Source organism: Mastomys coucha, unplaced genomic scaffold (genome assembly GCF_008632895.1).
Source record: "Mastomys coucha isolate ucsf_1 unplaced genomic scaffold, UCSF_Mcou_1 pScaffold20, whole genome shotgun sequence".
NCBI classification, from domain to species: Eukaryota; Metazoa; Chordata; class Mammalia; order Rodentia; family Muridae; genus Mastomys; species Mastomys coucha.
Genome location: NW_022196903.1, coordinates 41,072,501 through 41,097,897, shown reverse-complemented (window position 1 = coordinate 41,097,897; position 25,397 = coordinate 41,072,501). Strand labels below are relative to the sequence as shown.

Here is a 25,397-nt window from a genome sequence, read left to right as displayed (position 1 = left end):
TCCCTCTTTCTCTCTTTCTGCCTTTTTCTGTCTCTACTCTCTTAACTCCCCTCCCTATGCCCTGAATAAACTCTATTCTCTACTATAGCATCTTGTGGCTGGTCCCTCAGGGGGAAGGGATGCATCAACATGGGCCCAAAGAGGCATTCCCTTCCCCTTCTCTAACACCTGACTACATATCCACCAGAAACATCCTTCCTCTCTTTATTTTTATAAAACACAACACCTCTCTATTTCTGAAGCTTTGTCCAAAGACTTATATGTATATGTGTGTGTGTGTGTGTGTGTGTGTGTGTGTGTGATCATAAAATGATAATCCCTGAAGTTTTTTTTCTGTATTGAAACCATCAATTAAGTTTGGTCTGAGTTGAAGTTCATAAAGGTCCAAGGCAAGTCTGTAGGCTGCTGAGGGTGGCACTGTGGAGGCAACGTCTCTGTCTCATGTCTAATGACACTATTATTCCTTGGAAGAAGCTCTCCCCAAGTTAGTCTTGACCCAAGAGCCATACTGGTGGGTCTGGGAGGACTACATGGGGCAATAACCTGAAAGGGAAGTTTCATTTGACATAACTTGAATTCCACATTGACTGGATATAGTTTACAAAGGAAGTAATTATGGAAAAAGAAGGAATCTGTTCAAGGGTTAATCTGCAGGAAATTAGATTAATTTATTTCTGATATAGAATATTACATACTGTCTTTATATAAGTTAAGATAGTGCATTAAAATTTACTTCATTGCTGTGTGAGGAACCAAAGCAAAGGCCTCAGGGAAGTACTCTACCACTGAGCCACACCAATAGCCAGTGTTATAGATGACACGTATGTTTTGAAGAAGCACATCATCTCTTTCTAGACTGAGTTCATTAACTTTCTAGGACAGCCAACTGACTTTTGAAATTTCTGATTATAGTATCCAACCTGTATCTAAATTCTCATATAGAATTTTACAGATTGAGCTGGAGAGATGGCTCAGTAGTTAACAGTTCCTGGTGTACAATCATGAAGATCAGAGTTTAGATCCCAGCACCCATTAAGCTTGTCTCTCTGTGCATAACTTGAGAAGGGCAGAACCAGGAGGGCTGCTGAGGCTTGCTGACTTCCAGTCTAGCTAAGGAACTCCAAGCCCCAGGTGCAGAGGAAGATGCTGCTCCAAAGGAATCAACAGAGATAGAGGAAGATGCCTGAGATCTTCTTCTAGAGTTTGCATATGTATTTTGACTCATATGTTTGCATATGCTTATACAGAAAAATAATATTTAAGCTCAAATGCTTGTTCTCGTATTTCAAGAGAAAAAATCTAATTGAGGAGATGTTCTTGAAAAGAAAACACTGCACCACAAAAAGGAAATAAATGTTGTGTATATGATTATACATACTTCTATTCAAAAATATAATGAAGACTTAATTGTTAACTCAGGAATAAGATCCAGTCTATTTTGCAATTTCTTGGGAGGCTAATTTCTCAAGCTTTGGTTAAGTCGGGCCTTTCATTTATCTTCTCCCACTCTCTATTCATTCCCATTCTGGAGAATTCCCATTCTCCAGAATATTTACTGGTTTTGTTTTCTTATTTATGGGAGGGAAGTAGACTGAAAACTACAAACATCATTCTACTGCTGTATTACTTTTAGTACTTTATATAATCCTGTTAAAAGACAGCTATTGGTTGAAATAAAACAAGTTTGCTTTGGTCTGTAAATGGCTTTTTAGTCCCCAGGTTCCAGCCTCTGGGAGACATCAATGGGAAGCCACTTAACAGAACCTCCTCAAATGAAAGTATCCTGTTTCCTTTTGCCATTTCCAAACTTGGGAGTTTGTTTCCCCATACTCTCAGAAAAGAATGATTCAGGGTTGATTTTATAATCACAGAATGGAAAAAAGACAGATACTGTTGTGCTTTGATGAGAAATGTCCTCCATATAGTCTCATGTATTTGAATACTTAATCCCCAGCTGTGGCACTTTTTGCAAAAGCTGTAGAACCTTTAGTAATGTTATGGGGCTTTGTTGAAGGAAGTTTGTCACTGGGGTGGTATTTGGGGTTCTATAGAGAGGCCCCAGTTCCTGTTTTCCCTCTCCACTTTCCATGTGCAGGTGAAATACAATCAGCTGGTCTCCATGCTCTTGTAGCCATGTCTGCACTTAGCATGACAAACTGGTTCCCCTCTGGAACAGCTGGCTAGAGCAAGAGCAAGAGCAACCTTTCTCTTCAAAGCTGTTCTGTTGTTTGTTTGTTTGTTGTCTTGTTTTGCTGTTTTGTTGGTTTTGTTTTTTAAATTAGGGTATTCTATTATAGCAACAGAAAAGCAATGAACAATACAGAACTTTTGAGAACCTAGAAAAATCAAACTTGATTTATACTGCTTGATTTATAAACATGGACTGTAGTGTTTTATTTGTTTGCCTGCTTGCTTGCTTGCTTGCTTGCACAGACATATGAAGGATGCCCCAAGACCTAAGGCTTCTTGCCATTCAGCTTGAAGCACCATAGGAGGATTTAAACAAGGATGGCAGAGTGGCAAAGGGGAGGAGACCACATCTGCATTAGGAAAACATAAGGTACTACTGCTACCTTCTGCTTATCTCCTGCTAACTAGCTGGTGTCATTTCCCTGCTCTTGCTCATGATAAAGTGGAACACAACTTCTGGCAGCTGAGCTGAAGGCAGACTGGAGGCTCAGGATACAAACCACAGCCTACAAACTGCACCTTACAATTACTTATGGAGTAGATTCATCTTGCAAAGCCCAGTGTGTTTCCTAGCTACTTCTGATAAACTATGTTAACATTAGCTTCTTCCTATCAGTGTGTCCACAGAAAACAGTAACTCCACATGGATTCACAAGTCTGAAGAGAAGTGTATACTGTAGCAGCAACTTTCCTAGTTGCCGGTGCTGGCCAATGTCGCTTAGGACATTTTAGGGCTTACTCTAGTTCCTACTCATGCTTGGATAGTTCTCTGATGACTACCCCTCTGCTTTCTTAGTTTGAGATGTTTTGTGGTCCCTTAGTGCTTCTGTCTGGACAGACAGAATGAGTGAACTGACATTGGCTATTTCTGGATCTGCTTGCTTTCAGGTTACTATAAGGTTTTGGAAAGAAAACGGTTGCAAGTCAGAGCTAGTCTGTTAGCTAAAGATGTTTGCTATCAGAAGCCAGCAGTACAAAGTCACTAGGGTGGACAAAAGGTGTTAGTGATGCAACAAAAAACAATAGCTATCTCTTGTACAGTTTAAATCATCAGAGATTAGTTTAGTGACCAAAGGTATGAGCAAAGTCTTGTTCCATTGTGGGGAGGTGAGCTGTGTACAGACAGCCTGGTCTGGAACCCAGGTGACTCTAAGGCACCCTAGGTGTTTAGCCATGCCTCCTGGGCCCCTGGCTCCTATAGTAGCTACAGCCTCCCACAGCTTCCTGCAGAGAGGTGTGTGGCCATCAGTTATGTAGGCAGTGCTCCAAGCTCCTGGTATTCTGTCTGAACTCCACCCCAACAGTTATCTGACAACAGCCAGGTATGTTCCTCCCCACAGTTACCTGGCAACAGCCAGGATGGCCCAACCCACTATAAAAGGAGCTGCTTGCCCACTCCTCGTTATCTCACCTCTTATTCTCTTGCTCTTGTTCTTGCCCTCTTGCTCCCCCTCTCTCTCTATCCTCTTCCCCACTCTCTCCACATGGCCATGGCCAGCTTCCACTTCTCTAATTTTCTCCCCCTCTCTGCCTTTCTATAATAAACACCTAAAAACTATGGACCATCTCCGCTCATCAGAACCCACTGTGCTGGAGCAATGGAGTAGGTCTTCCCCTAGTCTAACCTTCCACCAGGAAGCCTCCCTGTGCTCCAGCCATGGCTTCAGATACTATATCACAAACCCTCCTGACTCTACCTGCTAAATATATTCAGAAATGAGAATGCCTTGCGTCCCCTTTCGTTAGACATCATTGCTATATTATGAAAATGGTCTTCCAATCAGGCTCCTACCACTGACATTTTCTCCTTCCACTGCCACATCCATCTATTAATGTATCTCATTCTCCTATTCAGGATCCTGCAAGGGCTTCTTAACTCACTCAGAATAAAAAATAAATCTTTATAATGAATCATTAGCCTCCAGGAACTGGTTTTTAAATATTTACTTGCTTAAACTGGGTATTGCTCTTTAGTCAAAGGTGGTCTGGAGGTCAGGCCTCCCTGTCTTATTTTCTGAGTTCTGGGCTTATAGGTGAACAGTACCATGCTTGAAAGGGCTGGTTTCTGGGAGCACTGTCATCTCTTTTCTTGCTGCCTCTCTTACCCTTCCAAAGTTTTTGGCATGGCTTACTTGAGATCCATTGTCATACAAGTATCTTCTTTGACCTAACTCTTCTTTGTGCATGGACTGCTCTTTCCTTAAACCAGTAAAATATTATAATTTTTTTTTTTTTTTTTTTTTTTTTTTTTTTTTTTTTTTTTTTTTTTTGGTTTTTCGAGACAGGGTTTCTCTGTGTAGCCCTGGCTGTCCTGGAACTCACTCTGTAGACCAGGCTGGCCTCGAACTCAGAAATTCGCCTGCCTTGGCCTCCCAAGTGCTGGGATTAAAGGCATGCGCCACCAACACCTGGCCAAAATATTACAATTTTTAGGTCTTGAACAAATTGGTTTTTTTTTTTTAAATAATCTTACTTTTTGAAATTATAATATAATTACATCATTTCCCCGTCCTTTTCTTAACTTTAAGCCTTCCCATGTAGTGCTCTGCTTTCTCTCTTTACCTTCCATGGACACCTGGCCCTGCCCCATGCCCCGCACCCACTGTGTGTGTACGTGCACACTTTCACGCACACACATGTGCGTGCATATTCGTGTGTTCCTGCGTCATGTTTCTTGTCTTCACGTGATCTCAGGGCTGACCAGTGGGCATTAGATCAGCAACTGGCATGCTCTCAGTGTTTTGTTTTTAGTGAGGTTCGCTCTGAGCAGCCCTGTTGTAACTGCACCAAACACCTGGATCTAACAAATCTGCCCTCCTTGTCTTGTTTTCTTCTTTTCACTTAACACAGAATCTTCTAACTTATGGTATTATTTATTTTAACCTGTAGCTTACTGTCTACCCTTGTTTTCTTCCACTAGAATGTGAGTTTCACATATGTATGGACTTAAATTTTGTTCATTGGTTTATTTTAGTGAAGAGAATGGGACTAGGCATTCCATATGGTCAGAAAGCATGGATTAAGTGTATGGGCCTACAGTCTGGCCAAATGAATATTTTCATTATTCAGTGCTCTGAGAATGGGACTAAGCATTCCATATGGTCAGAAAGCATAGATTAAGTGTATGGGCCTACAGTCTGGCCAAATGAATATTTCCATTATTCAGTGCTCGGTTCAGAAAACATAGACCAAGAAACATGCAAATGAAGAAATGCAAAGAGAAGAAATTCAGTAGGCTTTTCTGGAAAACCCAATCCTCCTCCCCATCCATGTCCATAGCTTCTCATCACATCATTGCAGCAGCTGTTAACATACTCAGAGAGTTTATAAATCTAGCAGGACTACTAGGGCAGCTCTTCTATTTTGTTCCTCTGTGCTCTCATTTTTACTCTCACCCACTTTAAAAATAACCCTAATAAGTCTGGCTGGAATTTGAAAGGAGAAGCATGAGTCAGGATTTACTTCCGTGGGGAGATTTTGGGCAAATGGAAGATAAATTGGTGTATATGGGGAAGCTGCAGAGCTTCCGCTAGCAAGCAGATGTTACAGAGAGGTATTTTCAGATTGCAGCTGCAGGAGTAGAGACTAAGAGTCGCCATTCTCTCATCTGGAGAGGCACAGCTCGAGGGTCACATCTGCAGCTCTTCAATGAATTTGAATGAAATGAACATGACCTATATAACACGTAAGATATATATGGGACGCTGTAGCTTAGGGTTTTTAACTGGGAACATTTTACATCAATGGAGAAGTTGATCTAACCAATTGACATTAGATGTGAGGACTTTTTCCTCTTAAAAATGAAAGAGGATACAAAATGGTTCTCATGATGTGAAGTAGATTAGATTAACTGAGGTGGAAGACCCACATGTGGGCCATGCCATTCCATGATTCAGGCACTAAGACTAACTTCAGCAGAGAAAGGACACTGGGTACCAGGATTCTCCTCTGCATTTCCTGACACATGGCCAGCACCTCCAGCTGCCAGACTTCAACTGCACAGTGGACTGTATCTCATGAATTGTGAGTTGAAACATGTACTTCCAGTCTTACATTGATTTCACCAGTATTTTATTATAGCAACAAGTCAACTAACTAAAACAGTTTTCATTCCAACTGTCAATTATGACTATAGCAGGGAACAAATAATATGGATAAAAAAGATGGCTCAGTTTAGCACAAAGCTACCATATATGGAAATGTATGTTCTTAGAATCTTCCCCACATTCTTCCTCGCCTTGATCATGATCATGGGTACTCCTTATTTATTTACTCAAATCTCATTCACACTTTGTGAAACAACAACATACTTCCCATAAAATTTTTCTTTACAAAAATTGCATAAAAAGTTCAACATCGTCTGTCATTCCTCTGCAAGAAACACTTTAAATAGGACAGTTTTAGATGTGATGCTTGAAATGAAAGATCAATACTTCTCATGTACAAAGCTGAGTGTAGACAGTTTCACCAATGTTACTGTCTCAGTAAAGCCACTGACATAGAAAGAGAACCAAGTACTAATGGTTTCAATATTTGCATAACAAGAAGAAATATAATGTGACATTGTAGAAAATATGTAGATGTTAAACCATCTAATGTCAAAAAATGTCTTTGAATTATTCATCTTATAGTTTCTCTGGTTATCACTACCATGTACCTCAAGCAGAAACAATGGTTAATATATTATGACTGCCTCCCAAGTTAGGGAGATATTTCTGCTGAAATTATTTGTTGTTCTGTTTATACATGAACGTTGTAGTAGCAACACTCTCACAGATGTAATGTAAATCAACAGGTGTTCCTCTTTCTTTTGTTATAAACATATTCAGATTTTAAAAAGTTATATTCTGTAGGCAACATAAGCCATAGCCACTATTAACTGTAAGATCTTTGCCTGAATTACATCTTAAGATGACAGAAAGCTGAACTTGCTTCATGTTTGAACATTTTTGGTATTTGTGGGATATATCTTAAACAGCTGCTTGAGGATCTCCACTAGACACTTAGGAACTTTGAACTCTGGATGAAGGAAGGTCAAACGGAAACATAAGCACTGTCTTCTTTTATGTATTTGTATGTGTCTGTGACTATGTGCTTATGCCACAAGAGGACATCAGCTTCCCTGGCTCTGAAGCTATACACATGGTGAGTTAACTGAAATGTGTACTGGAAACTGAACTCACTGCTCTGCAGGAACAGGAAGGACTGTGAACTGCTGAGCTGTTTCCCTTAGTCTGTCTTATTTCAAAAGTTAATGGCAGTTTTCATGAACTTTCCTCTTACAAAATATGAAATTAATGACATTAGTTTTAAGAGTAAGATAATGCATTCTCAAAAGGTCTAAAATTGGCTGAGGAAGCTGAGTTAATTCACTACTTTAGCATCAACTTGTAGTGACATGTAGTTCTCAAGATAAAGTATGTCAAAGGGAAATGTCTTGAGCCCTGCTGCAAAGCAAACTTTAGGAGTAGAGTATTTAGGATTTAGGAAGTTGTATGTGATACTATCATATTCCATAGAAGCATTTTTCATTTTTAGTTTGTATGAATTCACAAGCAAAAGAAGGCATGAGAGTAGGAGGGGGACTTGTAGGGAAGAAGAGTATTAGTAACACAGGAAATGGGAAAAGAGAGGGAGTGGGTAAGAAAACAACTAAAAACTATATAAATGTTTGAAGCTGTCAAACATGAAAAGAAATATTTCTTTCTATATTTACAAAACCCAATAAACATTACTTTATAATATTTCTATATACATATTTTCCAAGCAAAATTTTTCTAAGTAGCCTGTGTTAGTTAGCCCTCATTTGCTCTGAGTCTCTTGTGGTTATATCTGGCACAAAATATTTTTCAGAAGGGACAAAATACTGAGGCTGAGAAAAGAAGGAAATCTTTTGCTTAGAAGCATGGAAGAAAAGTTAACACTGACAGCTGAGGGCTACTACTATTGTCAACTGGCTGCTTGCAGTACATTCTGTACAATGCCATACTATATATACACACAGACACACATATACACATATACTCCATAATACAGGTATATACATATACATGCATATTCACACAGATGCATGTCCTAAGCACACTATGTATACACACATAAATGTATATACACAAATATACTCCAAACACACACACACACACACACACACACACACACACACACATGCATACATGTTGTCTTTGTTGATATCACAAGTACACTAGATAACATAGGCAACCATTCATGCATAAGCCCAGTTTTTGTATTTTTATTTATCTTTTACTTTTATGTCTTTCCTTGTCAAGCAACAGGAACATGAATATATGAAGTCTGGAGCATGATGAGCAGATGGCTTACCTGTCTATGATGGCACACATGTCAATGGTGACATTTGCAAAGCTTCCTGGCTTCCTCTGTGCTACTTCGTATAAATTCACAAGCTGGTCATCTACCTGAATGAGCTGCATGCATCCTTGGAATGATGGCTGAAGGGCAGAGTGACTGGCATTGTTCATATGGTTCAGAAATCCTACAAAACAGAAGGAATAAGAAGGTCACGATGGGCATCAAACCTGCTTCATGAAAGGCATCACAGACACTTGACTGGACACAGCTATCTGACTAACAATGGCATTTCTTTGATTTTTGCTGACGTAGTAAAGGAGTGTTTAAGAATGTGAGATTATTTTAGGCAAGAGTTAGGCTTGGGAGGTGGAGTTAAATGAAAGTGGCCCCATAGGCTCATGTATTTGAGTGCTTATTTGTGAAGTTGGTGGAACTATTTGGGAAGGATAAGGAAGTGTGGTCTTGTTAAAGTAGGTCTGGCCCTGAATGTTCTTCAATCCAAATTTGTCTACTGGCAAATTTATACTGTACTCATTACTCTTAAATTACGTACACATTTATTCTTTCCAATATTACATGATTAGCAAAGATAATCAATACATAAAATGCCATTAAATAAATAAAAGTGAATATTGAAAAAAATAGATCTTGGTTATTAAGTAATTCTTTAATATGTACTAATTTGATTGCTTATAGTAATAGTTCACTACAATAAAAAGCCATTCTCTCAATTCCTTAACAAGAATCAATATGTAAATTCTAAAAGATATCATTTAAACTTTCTTTAATGTTTAATCTCAGAGGTATAAATTAGTTTCCACTAATACAAAACACAGACACACACACACAAAGGACTATATTTAGTTCTTGGCTTAAAAATGACATGTTCTGAGTGACATAGGTTGCTTCTGGCTTGTCTGGGCTGGTGCCCTAGGCAGACCTTGGGGGCAAATTCTGCAGGCAGTACCACAACACCCAGAGGAAGCGCCACTCCCAGGTGCTTTAACAGTCCCAGGATCATACGATCAGAGGTGAGGAGGACACAACATATGTCCAACACCAGGAGTAACTGGAACCAGCGAGACCAGGCACACAGGAACTCCACAAGACAAGTGGCACAGGTTGCTTCCATTTTGTCTGGGCCAGTTCCCTGAGCAGACCCTGGGTGCAAACTCTGCAATGAGTCCCATAATACCCAGAGGAAGCTCTACTTCCAGGACCTCTAACAAGCCCTGGATCACAGGTCCCAGAATCACAGGATCACAGAGACAACTTGACTCTGAGAAGTTCTAACACAACCAGGATCACAGGAAGGACAGGCCCCAATCAGATTTAGCCAGAGCAGGTAGCACTAGTTATAACCAGATGGTGGGAGGCAAGCATAAGAAAATAAGCAACAGAATCCAAGGTTGTGTGGCATCATCAGAACCCAATTCACCCAACACAGCAAGTGCTGGACACACCCTCACACCGGAAAAGCAAGATTCGGATCCAAAATCACTTCTCACAATGATGATACAGGACTTTAAGAAGGACATAAATAACTCCCTCAAAGAAATACAGGTAAACAGCTAGAAGCCCTTAAAGAGGAAACACAAAAATCCCTTAAAGAACTACAGGAAAACACAATCAAACAGGTAAAGGAAATGAACAAAACCATCCAGGATCTAAAAATGGAAATAGAAACAATAAAGAAATCAGAGAGACAACCCTGGAGATACAAAACCTAGGAAAGATATCAGGAGTCATAGATGCAAGGATTATCAACAGAATACAAGAGATATAAGAGAGAATCTCAGAGGCAGAATATACCATAGAAAACATTGACACAACAGTCAAAGAAAATGCAAAAAGGAAAAAGCTCCTAATCTAAAACATCCAGGAAATCTAGGATGCAATGAGAAGACCAAACCTAAGGATAATAGGTATGGAAGAGAGTGAAGACTCCCAAGGTAATGGGCCACTAAATATCTTCAACAAAATTATAGAAGAAACTTCCCTAACCTAAAGAAAAAGATGCCCATAAACATACAAGAAGCCTACAGAACTCCAAATAGACTAGACCAGAAAAGAAATTCATCCCATCACATAATAATCAAAACACCAAATGCACTAAACAAAGAAAGAATTTTAAAAGCAGTAAGGGAAAAAGGTCAAGTAACATATAAAGGTAGGCCTATCAGAATTATACCAGACTTCTCACCAGATACTATGAAATCTAGAAGATCCTGGGCAGATGTCATATAGGCCCTAAGAGAACACAAATGCCAGCCCAGGTTATTATACCCAGCAAAACTCTCAATTACTATAGATGAAGAAGCCAAGATATTCCATGACAAAACCAAATTTACACAATATCTTTCCACAAATCCAGCCCTACAACAGATAATAGATGGAAAACACCAACATAAGGAGCAAAACTACAACCTAGAAGAAGCAAGAAAGTAATCTTTCAACAAACCCACACAAACATAATTCCACCTATAACAACAAAAATAACTTGAAGTAACAATTACTTTTTCTTACTATCTTTTAATATGAAAATTAATATTACCAACTTATCCTAATCGATGCAAATTTAAAAGCATGAGGAATTAGAAATTTGTTGGTTATCATCTGGTGGTCTCACTAATTTGGAAATTGGAGAAACAGTTCCAATATTGTACAGACCAAATACACTTTCTGCTTGTTTGTACCTGACAGTGTCTTGCTATGTACTACATAATGGTCTTGAAATCATGTTTCTCCTATCTCACCTTCTCTATTAGTAGGGTTGTTTATTTGATGCTTTTACACTATACTATGGTTTTCAGAACAGCTTAAATATTTCAAATTTATTTATACAGCCAAGAGAACCATAGACAATTAACTTGGGAGGTGGCTTGTAAGGGAACAACAGAGTGAGACTGAATGCTTTGCTTGATGTTTGTTACTATTGTATCAATTTTGAAGAAGGATCCTTAAATAAGTTACTCTTTCTCTGAGATGAATGCTTTTCAAAATCATCACAGCCAATGAACAAGATTCTTATCCTCACCTAATGTCTGTGCCACCCTCCAAGCAGAACCATTGTTCATTGAAACAGTTGGTGAAAGACTTTAAGGATAGACCATCTTAATACACACACCATTTCTTAAATGAATGTAACCTATTCTCTGTGGACTGAGAATGAAGACAATCACTCCAGTCAAATAGCTTTGACCATAGCAGGAAGTCTGTATCCAAAAATCGTGCCTACAATTCACTCCTTGGCGCAGCAGAACTGTCAACTCTTAGCTTAGCTATTAGGGAGGTAAAATCCTTTGGTGATGTGAGGGGCACTGAAGTACAGCCTTATTACAATGAACTCCAATGTCTAAAAAGTTGTTCTTATTTTGGGCTTGTACCAAAGTAAGAGCCAAGATTTTAAGATCTACTAAAAACAAAACAAAACAAACAAACAAACAAAAAGACTTTTTCTAGTTATGTTTGTTTTTAAAAAATCAGTAATGATGTATTATTTTAAAATATACAGCTAATATATTTGGAGTTATTTAAAATTTATATTGAGAAAAATGTATGTATTTTCAGTATAGCTGCAGATAAGCGTCTACATAAGATTGTTTATTTGATTGTTTTATATCAAACAACTTTTATAATACTCACTTTTATTGTTACAATATTTTATAAATTTTAAAGGATATGAAAAAATAAAAAAAATCAAAAGGTATTGCAGGTATTGAAAGGGACAGTCTCTGAGAGGAACTGGAGTAGAAAAGGGAAAGAAGAATGTGATGTAACTTTATTTACTTAAAATATGTTTTTAAATGTTAACAAATTCAGATAAATTGAAATTATGTATCATTTCTCCTCATAATGTAATAAAACTTAAATCAATAAAAAATGACATGTTCTGTTTTAATATTGTTATATGGTTTTTGTGTGCATGTGTGTGTATGTGTGTGTGCGTGTGCCTGCATTTGTGTCTGAGTGCATGAGTATGCCTGTGTATGTATGTGTGCATGTATCTCTAAGCTATGCATTTTCCTTGTTATTGACTCAGTCACTTTAAAAAATGCTGACTTTTCAATAAATCATCTAATAAGAATAGTTGTATACATACAATGTGATGTCCACTTATTTAATCATGATAAAATTGAGTGGATTTTAATGGCTGAACTTAACAGACCGAAAACACACAGCTGTAACTTTTGTGAGTGCTCTTAGCAAGGCTATCATTGAGTTCAGCTTTTGTGACTACTTAGGAGTCTAAACATCCACATTAACTTGGATGGATTTTGAAATGAGTAGCTGTCTTTATGAGAGTGAGAACTCTTGTGAGGCAGAACAGCTGCATAAATGCTCATCGCTTTCAACTGGGTGTGATTAAGTTCCCAAAACAAGACTTCAGCATCCACTCACAACATTGTTCTGTTTGGCCTTGATACATTTTGAGTCTGAAATTCTCAACTCTTTTCATGATCCTACATGAGATATATTCTAGGGGAAGATAATTATAGGAATAGTCACTACATATTCATTGGAACGTAGTCCTTTATCTAGCATTATCCTTAACGCTTTTAAGAAAAATCCCATTGGCCCTTGTATATAAGCATTCACATGCTTCTGTAGCATCTTTGGACCCTGAGTTTGGATGATAATTTCTATAGACAACAGAACTCAAGTGGTGTAAGTTTATGACTTTCACAGCCCATTTATTATTTATTACCTGGTATATGAAAGTGCTCATTTTGGCTATGAGGCAGTGTTGTGGAGAGGCCTATTAGAGATAGTAAAAGATTTCCATGACTGCAAATATGTTGTGTGGCATAGATGGGGGTGGGGTGAAGACTAGGTTATTGGTACCTAACAATTTGCGGAAGCAAATTAAAATAAGACTCCAAAAGGGAATGTGAGCATAAAGAACATTCAAAGAATTGCTGGTCAGAAGCCTGATATGTCTTGGGAAGACAGTAGGTAACAACATAAAGGAAAGAAATACAAATGACCCTTGAAATGAAAGCATATGAGATCCTTGTTATGCTGTAGGGAAAAGTTTGTTAGCATTGCTGTTTGCCATGAATAAGGCTACCAGATGAAACATGATGATTAAAGTAACTTGGAGAAGAAAGAGCTTAATTGGCTTATACTACCAAATTATTGTCCATCATCTAAGGAAGCCAGAGCAGGAACTCAAACAGGGCAGGAAGCTGTAAGCAGGAGTCGATGCCGAAGCTGTGGAATAGTGCTGCTTACTAGCTTGCTCCACATGGATTTCTCAGTAAGCTTTCTCATAGAATCTACCACCACCAACTTAGGGATGGTACCACCCACAATGGGCTTGGCCTTTCCTCATCAATCACTGATTAAGAAAATGCTCTACAAGCTTGCCTACAAGTGCTATCTAAAAGGAGCATTTTCTTAATTGAGATTCCTTTCTTTCAGAGTTTAGCTTGTGTCAAGTTGACACAAGATTATCCAACACAGTGTCTATGGTAACACAAAAATGAAAAGAAATACTTGAAGCTAGTCAAGGGTATCACAGCATAGTACCGAAAGTGTTATCTGCTAACTCAATTCAATCTGCCTGTCAGATTGATTAGTGTGAGCAGCACATGGCTGTATGTGAGAGTACTTTTCCAGAGAGAGGAAGACCCAACCTGAGTGTGGATAGTACCCACTCACAGACTTGGGAGGGGAACACTTAGAAATGGAAGGCAAGATGGCCTTTGTAGAATTCTAAGTGAGCTGCCAGGCCACAGTGGACAGAAGCCTGTGAAGCAATGAGTGAAACATATCTTTTTTTCCTTCAAGTTGTTCAGTATAGGTACCTTGTCCTAGTGGTGAAAACTGACTAACACAAGCTAAATCCAACTCTTAGCTGTAAAGAAGCCAGGGCCTGATGCATCTCACAGCAAAATTTGTCTTAATTCCACTTTACTCAGACAGTGAGCAATGCAAGAATGAAGAAATTGCTTCCAAAACAATGATCACATACCAGGGAAATGTCAGCTAGTGAAGACAAGGAAATATGATGGTGAAATTTTTGCCAAGGCCTCAGACAGATGTAAGGTAATGTGCTAGAAAACAATCCATGAAAGAAAAGACTCACTCAGCACCTACCCCATGTACTTCCAGACCCTGAAACAAGAGCATTTCTAATGCTATTAGAGGTATTTTACTCAGTAGGTTAGGAGCTCACATGTGCTTATCTCTATGAGGCTATAGATGGGCTTTCTATTAAATGACCATTTTGAAGAATTTATTATTTATCTTTTATGCCATTGGTTTTAATAGTTCCATTTTTCAGTGTGTGTGTCTATGTGTGTATGTTTGTGTGTTATAACCACACCATGTTGTATATATTGATGTCCAAGGACTATTTGTGAAGACAGTTCTTTCCTTCTACTGTTTCTTTATTTGTTTGTATATTTATTTAATGTATGTGAGTACACTGTCACTCTCTTCAGACACACCAGGAGAGGGCATCAGATAACATTATAGATAGTTGTGAGCCATCATGTAGTTGATAGGAATTGAACTGAAGACCTGTGGAAGAGCAGTCTGTGCTATTAACCACTGAACTATCTCTCCAGCCTCTTTTTCCTTCTACTATATGGGTCCTGGGAACCAAGCTCAGATTGTTAAGCTTAGCAGCACACTCATTTATCCACTAAAGCGTCATGCTGGAACTCTTTGTATTTTAGAAACATGACCTTGAACTCCTTATCTTCTTACCTCCACTTCTTCTAAATGTGGTGATATGGTATTATTTTTCATCAGAAAAGGATAAAAAACATTATCAGGGATCCCATTGGTTTTGTTTTTAAGGGCATCGATTAACAGTAATGCCATCAGCTTTGACCAGTATGTACTAAAAAGTCAGAGAATATAAATGCAAAAGAACTTTTAGATTCTGTGGAGTGGGGCGAAGAAAGGAAACTGAAAACATGGACTACCTGTTACAAGAAGAGAGAGCGAAGAAGGGATAATTCAGTGTGGCAGAGCAAAGAAACGAAGATCAAAGAGTTGTGGCAAATCAGTAGGTCTGGGAATTACCAAGAAGTACCCACCCTGATTTCTAAGACAATACAGACTAGTGATTTTGGTCTGCCTTGACTTAAGCATGGCTTGAAAGCGTACACATAGATAATCTAATGAAACACAACTTTGGATTTTGGAAGAGAGGCAGACTTTATGCATGTAAAAGAAATGAATAACCATGGAAGAAAGGTTAAAACCTTAATTCTAGCTTCAAGATGGCTATCATTTATCACATTATAGTTATATTGTTGATTGCCCCTAGAACACTCTGCTCCTACTCTGAACCAGCTCCAACCTGAGTGGGAACAATAGCCACTGCAGAATATTACATATGGATTATGATTACTGAACTGAATGAAAACATTCTTGAGTTCTACAAGCTAACAATGTGTTATAATGACCGCGTGGATCTGGAACATTGCCAGTCTTGAGCTTACATAGGAAAGCACTCCCCTTTCCCATGATCCCCGTGCCTATACAATAACTGGCTGGCACTTTACTCTTCGGTTCAGACTTCTGCTGTATATTTAGGAGATAGCAACACCTTATGTGACTTGAAGTCCATTCAGTTTATTCGTCACACTGACAAAGTCATTCAGCGTATATTCAAGGCTTTGAAAATTTAATTCAGAAATACATCAGTGAAAAACATGCTGACATTTGTTCTGACATTACAATAGCAATCTAAACAGTTGCAAGTTATATTGTTAATCTGATTGAACAGAATAAGGAAAAAAAGACAGTAGGCACTAGGGTTTGGAATTTCAATGGCCAAAGAACACTGTTTTTCTATTATTTTTTTTTTTAAAGTTAAAGGATGTTAGTGAGCTTAGAGAGGCTAGAAGAGCACTACAAAGGAGCATTTACTTTCAGGTGAATGCCTGGAAGAATGAATCAAGTGTTTACCAATCACTGCCTATTCAAGCTTTTGCAGTAAAACATTCAAAAATATATTCAGCAGGAGCAGCCCAAGAGCCCCAGGATGGGAACGAGGAGCTGTTTACAAGTAACATGGAGTTAAAGGAAGCAAGGAAGACACTACCTGTTGTGGTTGGGAGAGAGGGTGTGGTATAGGTTATTTGTGCCAATCCATTAGCACATGGAGAATAGAATGAGCTAGGTCTCAATAGTACAGACAGGGGTATAAATTTAGAACATGAGAAACACTGAATGGACTCTGTGGGTTTGGGCAGCAATTTAATCCACGAGTATGAATATAGCTAGATATACAAGTCAATTTAGATATAAGTGGATTTGGTCAAAACATAGTTGGTTTTTATCATCTAGGGAGGAACAGTCTGAGAAAGAATGCTTATTCCTCTACACTAGATGTGGTTCATCAAGAAGGGGATCCCTTGCAGGGCAGTGGTGGCACATGCCTTTAATCCCAGCACTTGGGAGGCAGAGGCAGGAGGATTTCTGAGTTTGAGGCCAGCCTGGTCTACAGAGTGAGTTCCAGGACAGCCAAGGCTACACAGAGAAACCCCTGTCTCAAAAGAAGAAGAAGAAGAAGAAGAAGAAGAAGAAGAAGAAGAAGAAGAAGAAGAAGAAGAAGAAGAAGAAGAAGAAGAAGAAGAAGAAGAAGAAAAAGGAGGAGGAGGAGGAGGAGGAGAAGAAGAGGAGGAGGAGGATCTCATAAAGAAATGGCAGCTGATGAAGCTTGGACAGGACAAACATTTATTGGATGCTAGAATATTGGATGCTATATTAAAAGCTAGTGACATGGTAGGAACTAGAGAAAGAATGGCAGACCTGTTTCAGAAAGACATGAAGCAGTTCCTGCTGCCCAAGTTCTAGGTGGCTGGAGTACAAATTTCACAATTTGAGAATAAAAATTTATATTTTACTAATCGATAAAAAATGATGGGAAATATTAAGTAAAATCCAAATCTATGCATAAATGACTATATAAAGTGAATAAATCATTGTGGAAAAGAGCAAAGAGATCTCTCTTTACAGCCTCCTGGTAAGTCACAATATAAGAGGGATATTGGAGTTTGAAAGTTGTCCCTTGACAACACTCACATTAGCAATGAGTTAGGCAGTAGATGTCAGTAGAGGCTGCAATAAAAGCTGGATTGGGGACCATAGACTCCAAGGTCTTTTTAGAGGAGCCACTGAAAGCTAAACATATTCTGTACATCTTTAATCTCAATGCCATCATTCTAGAGAAAGGCACATATATCTTTTGAGTTCAAGGCCAGCCTGGTCAACTTTGCAAGTTCTAAGTCAGCCAGAGCTACAAAGTGAGATGCTGGCTTTCAAAAGATGTCATTGAACAAAGCAAAATTTATTTACAGGTAAGAAACCTGTAAGACTTACTTGCCACCAAATTATCAAAGGCATTACCATATTGCTAGGATCAGTGGACACTGTGTTATCTGACAGGATGCAAACTAGGAGAATAAACATAGACTTCAGTGTTTCTGCAAAAAAATATATTTGCATTCCTCTGTAATGCCAGACCAAAGAAAACAAGTTTTATCTACAGAGGATAACTTGAGATACTCAGGGATGATGAGAACTGACAAGCCATCGAGAATCTAGTTTTGCTTTGCAGGGACAAGAAAGGTAGGAGGGTGGGAGAATGTGCTCTTGGGTTGGTCCTTTATTGTAGGTTAAAATGAGTGGCTGGAATCTGGCCCAAGGCTAAGACATGGAAAGTTTGACTATACTTATCACATGCTGTCATCAAGTGGGCATTAGGCTGTAAGACGCCACAGGATCCTGCTCCGGGGGTGGGGAGGCACAATCTGAGGTCCCCAGGGAACTGCCAGGAGCCAGCTCATGGGTCCACAGGCCAGCACAGAGGCCAGTGATGGCAGGTTCTCACTCTCAGACACCTCAGATGCTGCTGGATGACATGAAAGCACTGAGTATGGAGTAGGGGCCTGCGGGGTTGACTCTGGCCTGGGGTGGAAGGGAAAACGACAGGAGGAGGGTCTTTGGCTTGCTTTGTGGGTGGCTTGGCTTTGCTGAGCCTATGCCTGAGAACTCCAAGAGACTTCCTGTGGGAAGTTAGATGTGCTATGCGGCTCTTCAGAGTAAGACCTGCCCCCAGTGTTCCCCACAGCGGGTCCTGATGAGAAAAGGCAGTCCATGGTTTTAAGGCATTTATTGTCATAGCAGAGAGTTATGATGAGTGAAACCGTACCCTCTTTCTCAGGGCAGACCTGAGATTAAATATCTTTTGCAGGGAGGAATGTCTGGGAAGAGGAGCTAAGAGGGTAGTAGAGGCAGAACAAGGTAGAGAGAGGGAAAGAGTAGAGAATTAGAGGATGACCATGGTCACATGGAGGGGGGAGAATGCAGAGAGAAAGGGAGCAAGAGGGCAAGAGAGAGAGGCAAGACTAAGAGAGGGAGGAGGGGGCAAAGCAGCCCCTTTTGTAGTGGGCCAGACCTACCTGGTTGTTGCCAAGTAACCCTGGGGAAGAGCATACCTGGCTTTTGCCAGGTAACTGTGGGGGTGGAGTACAGACAGAATACCAGGGGCTTGGGGCGTTGCCCTACATGACTGATGGCCACAGAATCATGGAGAGCTGCGGCCTTGTGTCAGGAGCCTGGTGTCTGGGGGCATGACAAACACCTATTCCTTGCAGGAACACCTGCTGGGTCTCCAGGGTTTAAACCTAGCTCATCCAGAAAACAGGCTGCCTTTCATGGTCCCACACTTTGTTATAAAGGACATTACTAGACAACTGGAGGACCCACATATGGGCTTGTCATTCTGGTGGCCATTGAGCTCTTCCTAATTTTTTAAAATGAATTTCAAGTTATTTTAGAAACAGAAACTAACACTAAATATTTGTGTCATTTGAGAACTGTTTTTTGATTACATTTAGTCCACCTTAATCTGAATTCAATTCTCATGGATTTTAAGTGAGATTTTTCTTCCTAAAGCTAGAGGTAGATTTTAGCTCCTGGAAGTTCAAATCCACCCCTACTTGTATACCTTGACATGTCATTTGATCAGCAGATGAATATTCCACATACCCTGCTTTCTCAACACAGATGACATTTGTTTTGAGACCAATTATTCTGAAAGATAATTTCCTTATACTTATTAGTTAGATTACTATTATTTTGTTTTTTGAAATTAGGATCATGGTGATCTATCTGATTGCATGTCTCCTAATATTTTTAGCTTCCAACATTTCTTTGCATTTAAATTTGGCTAAACGGGTTAGGAATTTAAGCTTTAACGAGAGTCAGAAGTTAGAAGGTAATTTACTTGAAAGTAATTTTTACCAGTTAATTCTGATGATGGAATAGAAAAAAAATCACGTTGTTGTCCTTTCCATGTTTAGTATTAATTGAAGTGGAAACTTAAGAGTTCTTTGGAAAGTCTGTTGGATAGTGTTTTGCTGGGGCAAACACGTGAATGAACGTTTAGCTGAAGCAGATACAGGTGAAGCGATGTTCTGCTAAAGCAAGCACATGAAAGGTCAACAATGAAGGATTCTTCAGTGTACTGAGGTTCTTGCATCTTCCAAGGACTTAGGCTGATTAGCAAAATGATGTTACCTGAGACAGATTCATGTGCTGGAGCAAGACACATGCTGAGGCAAGACTGGTGGATGACAAGTGATGTTTGCAGGGTATAAATAGAACTTGATGGTCAGTGATGTGGGGTGAGCTTGCTTATAGAGCTAGCTGTGCAATACTCGTTGATCTCTTGTCTTTGCTGATCTTTACTTCCCTGAGAGAAGCACAGCCTGAGAACTTCTGGTGTTCTTCCTGGTCCTCCCTGCTGAGTCCAGCCAAGGCTAAGGCCTGGCTCTCTTTGTGCCACCAGAGCTGAGCTGCTAATTCCTGTTTGTTATCCCCACTCTACTGAACTGGACTGCTGCTGTATCTGTGAAGAGTTTGCGAGTGGATAAGTTGCTGCTGCTGAGCTGTGAACTGAACTGCCAATTTCTAGACAACACAGGTGGAGTTGCTACAAAGCACCTTCCCGAACAGGTCTACTTCCACCCTTTCCCCCATATTTGTTCTTTCCCACTACCTCTGGTGGGTTGTGGGCTACAAGGGAGTTAAAGCATTTAAGAACCAACATTAAAAATAAGGTTTGAAAAAAACTAAAGTGACAATGAATTACTTATTTTATATTATATTAATGTTTGTAATCTCTTTATAATGGAAATGTTTAAAGTACAAATCCAAGAATTTTGCATATATCAGGTTTTGGTTCTTTATAAGTTGATTAATGCTGTATACTTTTATTATGATTTAAATCTGGAAAACAGACAAATTATAATTGCCATCATCATGAGTTGTGAAAAATAAATACAAATGTATCTATAAAGTAAATGTTCAAGTTTACAGCAGGCTGCATATATCAAGGGGACCTAGCTACACCTTACTTCATCTTCCTTTCTCCTGTTACAAATGGTTTATGCAATTTCTATCAATTTAGTATTTATTAAGCATCTAATGACTGAATGTTTTTTATCCTCATGAATGTGACAACCATATTCATGAAGAAAACTTCAGACACAAGAGAACAAATTGATATGATCTAAAATCCAAACTGTTTCTGCTGACTGGGTAAACAGCCTGGCAGTGTTAACGTGCAGGGCTCTCTTCCATGGACTCCCCCTTTGCTTTGCTAATAAGTTTTCCCACTGCCTTTTTAGTCCTGCCAGTTTGGTCTCTCATAATGAGTGAGTGTGTGAATTTGAGTGAGTGTGTGAGTGTGAGTGTACTGGTAAGGTAAACACAGCCGGCCTTGAACTACATTTGTTTTCCTGATTGACTCTTTCCTGACCAGTGGCCTGTCAAACCTCTGCCTCAAATGCATCAGTCTCAGCTCAGAACTAACTGCACATATATTTCCATGACTTCTCATCCCTGTGAAAGTTTTGTGTTCAAAACATCACACACATCTTCCTGCCTTTGCTGGAATTCTGTCATCACTCCTAGAAGCAGACTTTCCCAAAAGCCTTGACTTCAGTTTGTTAAAAAATTATGCATGCCAATCAGTTCAGCTTCTAGCCTCATTTCTTGTTAATATGCCATGAACATATTAGGTACCTTATACCTTTTAAACAGCCCTATACTTATCTTGGCCCAACCTTCAGTCCATTTCTAATGTTGGTCCAAAAGGCTCTCTACTGAACATGTTTCCCTCTTCTGAAGAGATAATTCATGTCAGAATACATGTTCACAGTAATCGGGAAACTGATCAGATATTTATTGGTGATCTGGTATTTTGACACAAAAATAAGTTTGTAGAGACATACAGATTATGAAGCCATATACTTGAGAAGGGAAATACTTAAAATTCCAAATGACATATGCTAGATTAATTGCTTTAATTAAAATTAATATAATGGGATAACTTAAAGATGTCATCATAATTTAAACATATGCTTTAGCTAGAATATCTTTAAATATATTAGCTTTAGCATTTTATTATAATATATAGGTTTTTAATCTTAATTTTACAGTACTATTATGGTAATATCTTATTCAATAAAATTATTGTGGGTCTTCTTTCCTATTCTCTAACAATATACATATGATAGAAATTATATTTACATTAAAATTGGCTTATTATGCAAAGAAATAGAGAAGTTTGGGGTATTATTTTCAGCAAACATAAACAAATTTAAAAGAATGAAGGAAAATAAAAGAAACTTCAATAAATTGACTAATATTTTGTCAAACTGGGATAGTTAGAAATCTGTGTAACAGAATTTCTGATGTATTTTAAAAGTTGTTTTTAAAATGGGCCATACAAATAGGGAAAGAAGAGTAAATAGACTCAAGTATTTTGATATTTTCACATAGGTATTATAATAGTTTACTCTTTTAAAGGAAGAAGAAATGTAAAACTTGTCATATTTATTTCTTAGAGATTGGTAGTGTCTCAAATATATAGACAGATACATTCACAAAATCAGATCATAAAATAATATTGCCTCATTGATTTTTCCTTATGAGCTCATATGGTTTGTTAATAATTTTGGATTGCAGAATTTAGAATGATAGTAGGCCACAAGACTGGCTATAAACTGATTATAAAACTATTCAACAATCATACACACATCCACACACACACACAAAATGTTATACTATTCCAAGTTATTTTTACTTACTATTTTTAATGGCTTTTTCTATGTGCAAATATATTTAAAGGGTCAATTATATCTCAAGTGTATTAACACAAGTCTTTTAATAAGAGATACTTTATTTGAAAGATATTTAACAGTCAATGGTATTGCCTTTAGGAAGAATTGGTAAAGAGACAAACATAATGTGAAGATGTCTATTTCCCATGATAATGTAATATGAGATTCTAGAAAATTTCCACATTGCAAACAATCAGAGATCTAGATTAAAAGTAGCATGCCTCCTTTAAAGTATGTATCTGGAGGAGAATGGGAAATTGAGGGTGTTAGATGATGCTGAGCCACTAATGTTTAGAACTGTCTCCTCATCTGTGTAATGCACTTTGGATTTTAAAGGTCAAGCAGAATAGAAATCAGTGTATATGCCTGTAGAAAGATAAGTAACACCAGTATCACATTAAATCCAAAGCTGCTAAAATATTAGTGAAGTAGATACCAGAGACACTATTACTAGTCAGCAACGAGAACTGACAAGAAAATTTGTCTCTCTTTGAATAGGCTATTGAAAGAAGAAGAAAAGCTACTCTTTAAGAATGCATAAAATATGGAGTTGCTGAACTAAATTACGGCTTTCAAATTTGCACTAACTGTAGGGTGTGGCACTCAAATCAAGAAGTTACTATAGAAAGCAAGTGGTTTAGGGCTATTACCATGGGAAGTGGAGTGTAAATTCTCTCTAGATTAACTCTGTCATTTCAGGATTCCTGAAGAAAAAACTGAGACATTTAGATCAGCAATCCCAAACTACAAAACACTAGAAAAATAGTTGGTCTCCTGCTTAAACTGGTTCTATTTAGCATCTTCAACCTCATAGTAGAACAAAAGTGATGTATTTTAGGAGATGGACTTCAAAGTTTAACTCTTTTCTTTCCTAACTAGCAATAAGATATTGCTAGGCATATCCATGCTAGGCATAGGTAAATAGCCACAGCTCTGTCTGCCACGCCATTTCCATTTAGAGAATCCTTCCAGTGGTAGCTGTCGAGCTAAGATAGGAAGACTAGCTTGACATTTAGGTGCATTCACTGAAGTCCCAGCTTAAGTGCTTATCAGAATGTAAACAGAGGGGCAATCTATCTGTAAAACAAACAAGTGTCATGAGAAATATTCGGACCCTAGATATATCAGACACATTTTATTGCTGCAAAGTGTTCAGAAAGTATTTTAAAAACAACTGCAATAAGCTAGACTCAAATATAGAGTATGAGATAATGTCAAAAACGAAGTTACTACTTTGTTGTACCAAAGGCAGGGGCCTCCTGCTGAGGCTTGGGTCTTTCTCTCTCCCTGGTGCTGACCTGTGGCTGCATGGAGCCTTAGTTAAAAAAGAGGCAATGTATAAATGAGATATTTTATTGTAGGAAGGAGAAAATAGGAAGGTTGAATAGAGAGAAAGAAAGGAGAGAGAAAGAGAGAGAGAGAGAGAGAGAGAGAGAGAGAGAGAGAGAGAGAGAGAGGAGAGGGAAAAGCAAGAGAAGAGAACAAAGAGCAGAGAGGAGAGAGAGAACAAGAGAGGGAGAGCAGAGAGGAGACAAAGCTCAAAGGAGGGGAAGAGTAAGAGAGTGAGAGTAAGAATGAGAGTGAGAGTCAGAAGGGGGCAAACCGCCCCTTATATTGTATGGGGTGTGGCATGTCTGGCTTGTGGTCAGATGACTGGGTGTAGGATCCATCGAGAATGCTGGGAACTTGGGGCATTGTCTGCAGGATAGAGCACACATCTCCTGCAGGGGCAGCTGTGAGAGGTTGTGACTGAAACAGGAACCAAAGACTCAGGAGTTATGACCAATCTCCTTCTGCTCTCTGCAAGCAGAAATTGCACACAGAGGTCCAGAGCTCAAAGCCAAATACTCGACTGAGCTTAAGTTACATGAGCAGACCACTGCCCCACACTGCCCCAAAAGACTTAGCTTTGATCAACAACCAAATGGATAAGTACAGTTGAAAAGCACATTGTTGTAAATAAAAACTCAGGGACTGTGTTAAACAGATGAGAAAACATCAGTGAAACTGGGAATGGACAGACATGATTCACAATGGTAGTTCAAAAATAAAAGTGATTAAAAATATTACATAGAAAATTTAAAATCTCAGGAATAAAAATCATAATTAACATACAGATACACAATTTGAGAAGAGAGGGGCAGAATTAGGAAAAAGTAATTAAAAGATGATATCTGAGAATTTTCTAAGACTGTTTAAAAACTTGGATTCAAAGAGAATAACCTTAAAAAATTTTTTACAAAATATTTGTAGGAAGAATGAGTTGAATAATAAGGATGGGAGGAAGACTTACTCAAACTGTAAGCAGCATGCATTACATACATATATGAAACTCTCAATTAAAAAGTTCAATAAAAGTTATTTTTTAAAAATGACAATTTGTCATTATTAATACAGCAGAGCACCAGGAAACATAAAGGTCACAATATTTAAAGATTATCCTCGAAAAACATACTGAGTACTAAGTGCTCCCTGGACCCACATTTCAAACATGTGAATAGAAGGAAAGAAATAACAAAGAAGGTTTTACAATGAAGTAAGCCGTCTTCACACACAGTTCAGTGTGTACCTGTTGAGTCATGGCATTCTTATTATAGAGCAAGGAGAACTAGAGAGAGAATGTGCAAGTCTGTTCAGGATGCATTGTGGATATCAAAGTGAGTATTTTCAACTTGGTTATTAGAAGAAGAAGAAGAAGGAGGAGGAGGAGGAGGAGGAGAAGGA

General features: G+C 38.5%; 1 protein-coding gene across 1 annotated transcript in view; it reads right to left on the bottom strand.

The window, feature by feature from the left end:
* The window catches only part of Cntnap2 (contactin associated protein 2), a 2,139,844-nt gene that overhangs the window by 988,871 nt on the left and 1,125,576 nt on the right, over nt 1-25,397 (bottom strand). Inside the window, exon 10 of the mRNA XM_031381709.1 lies at nt 8,530-8,701. Within this exon, the coding sequence (XP_031237569.1) occupies nt 8,530-8,701 (172 nt within the window). The remainder of the gene's footprint in view (nt 1-8,529; nt 8,702-25,397) is intronic.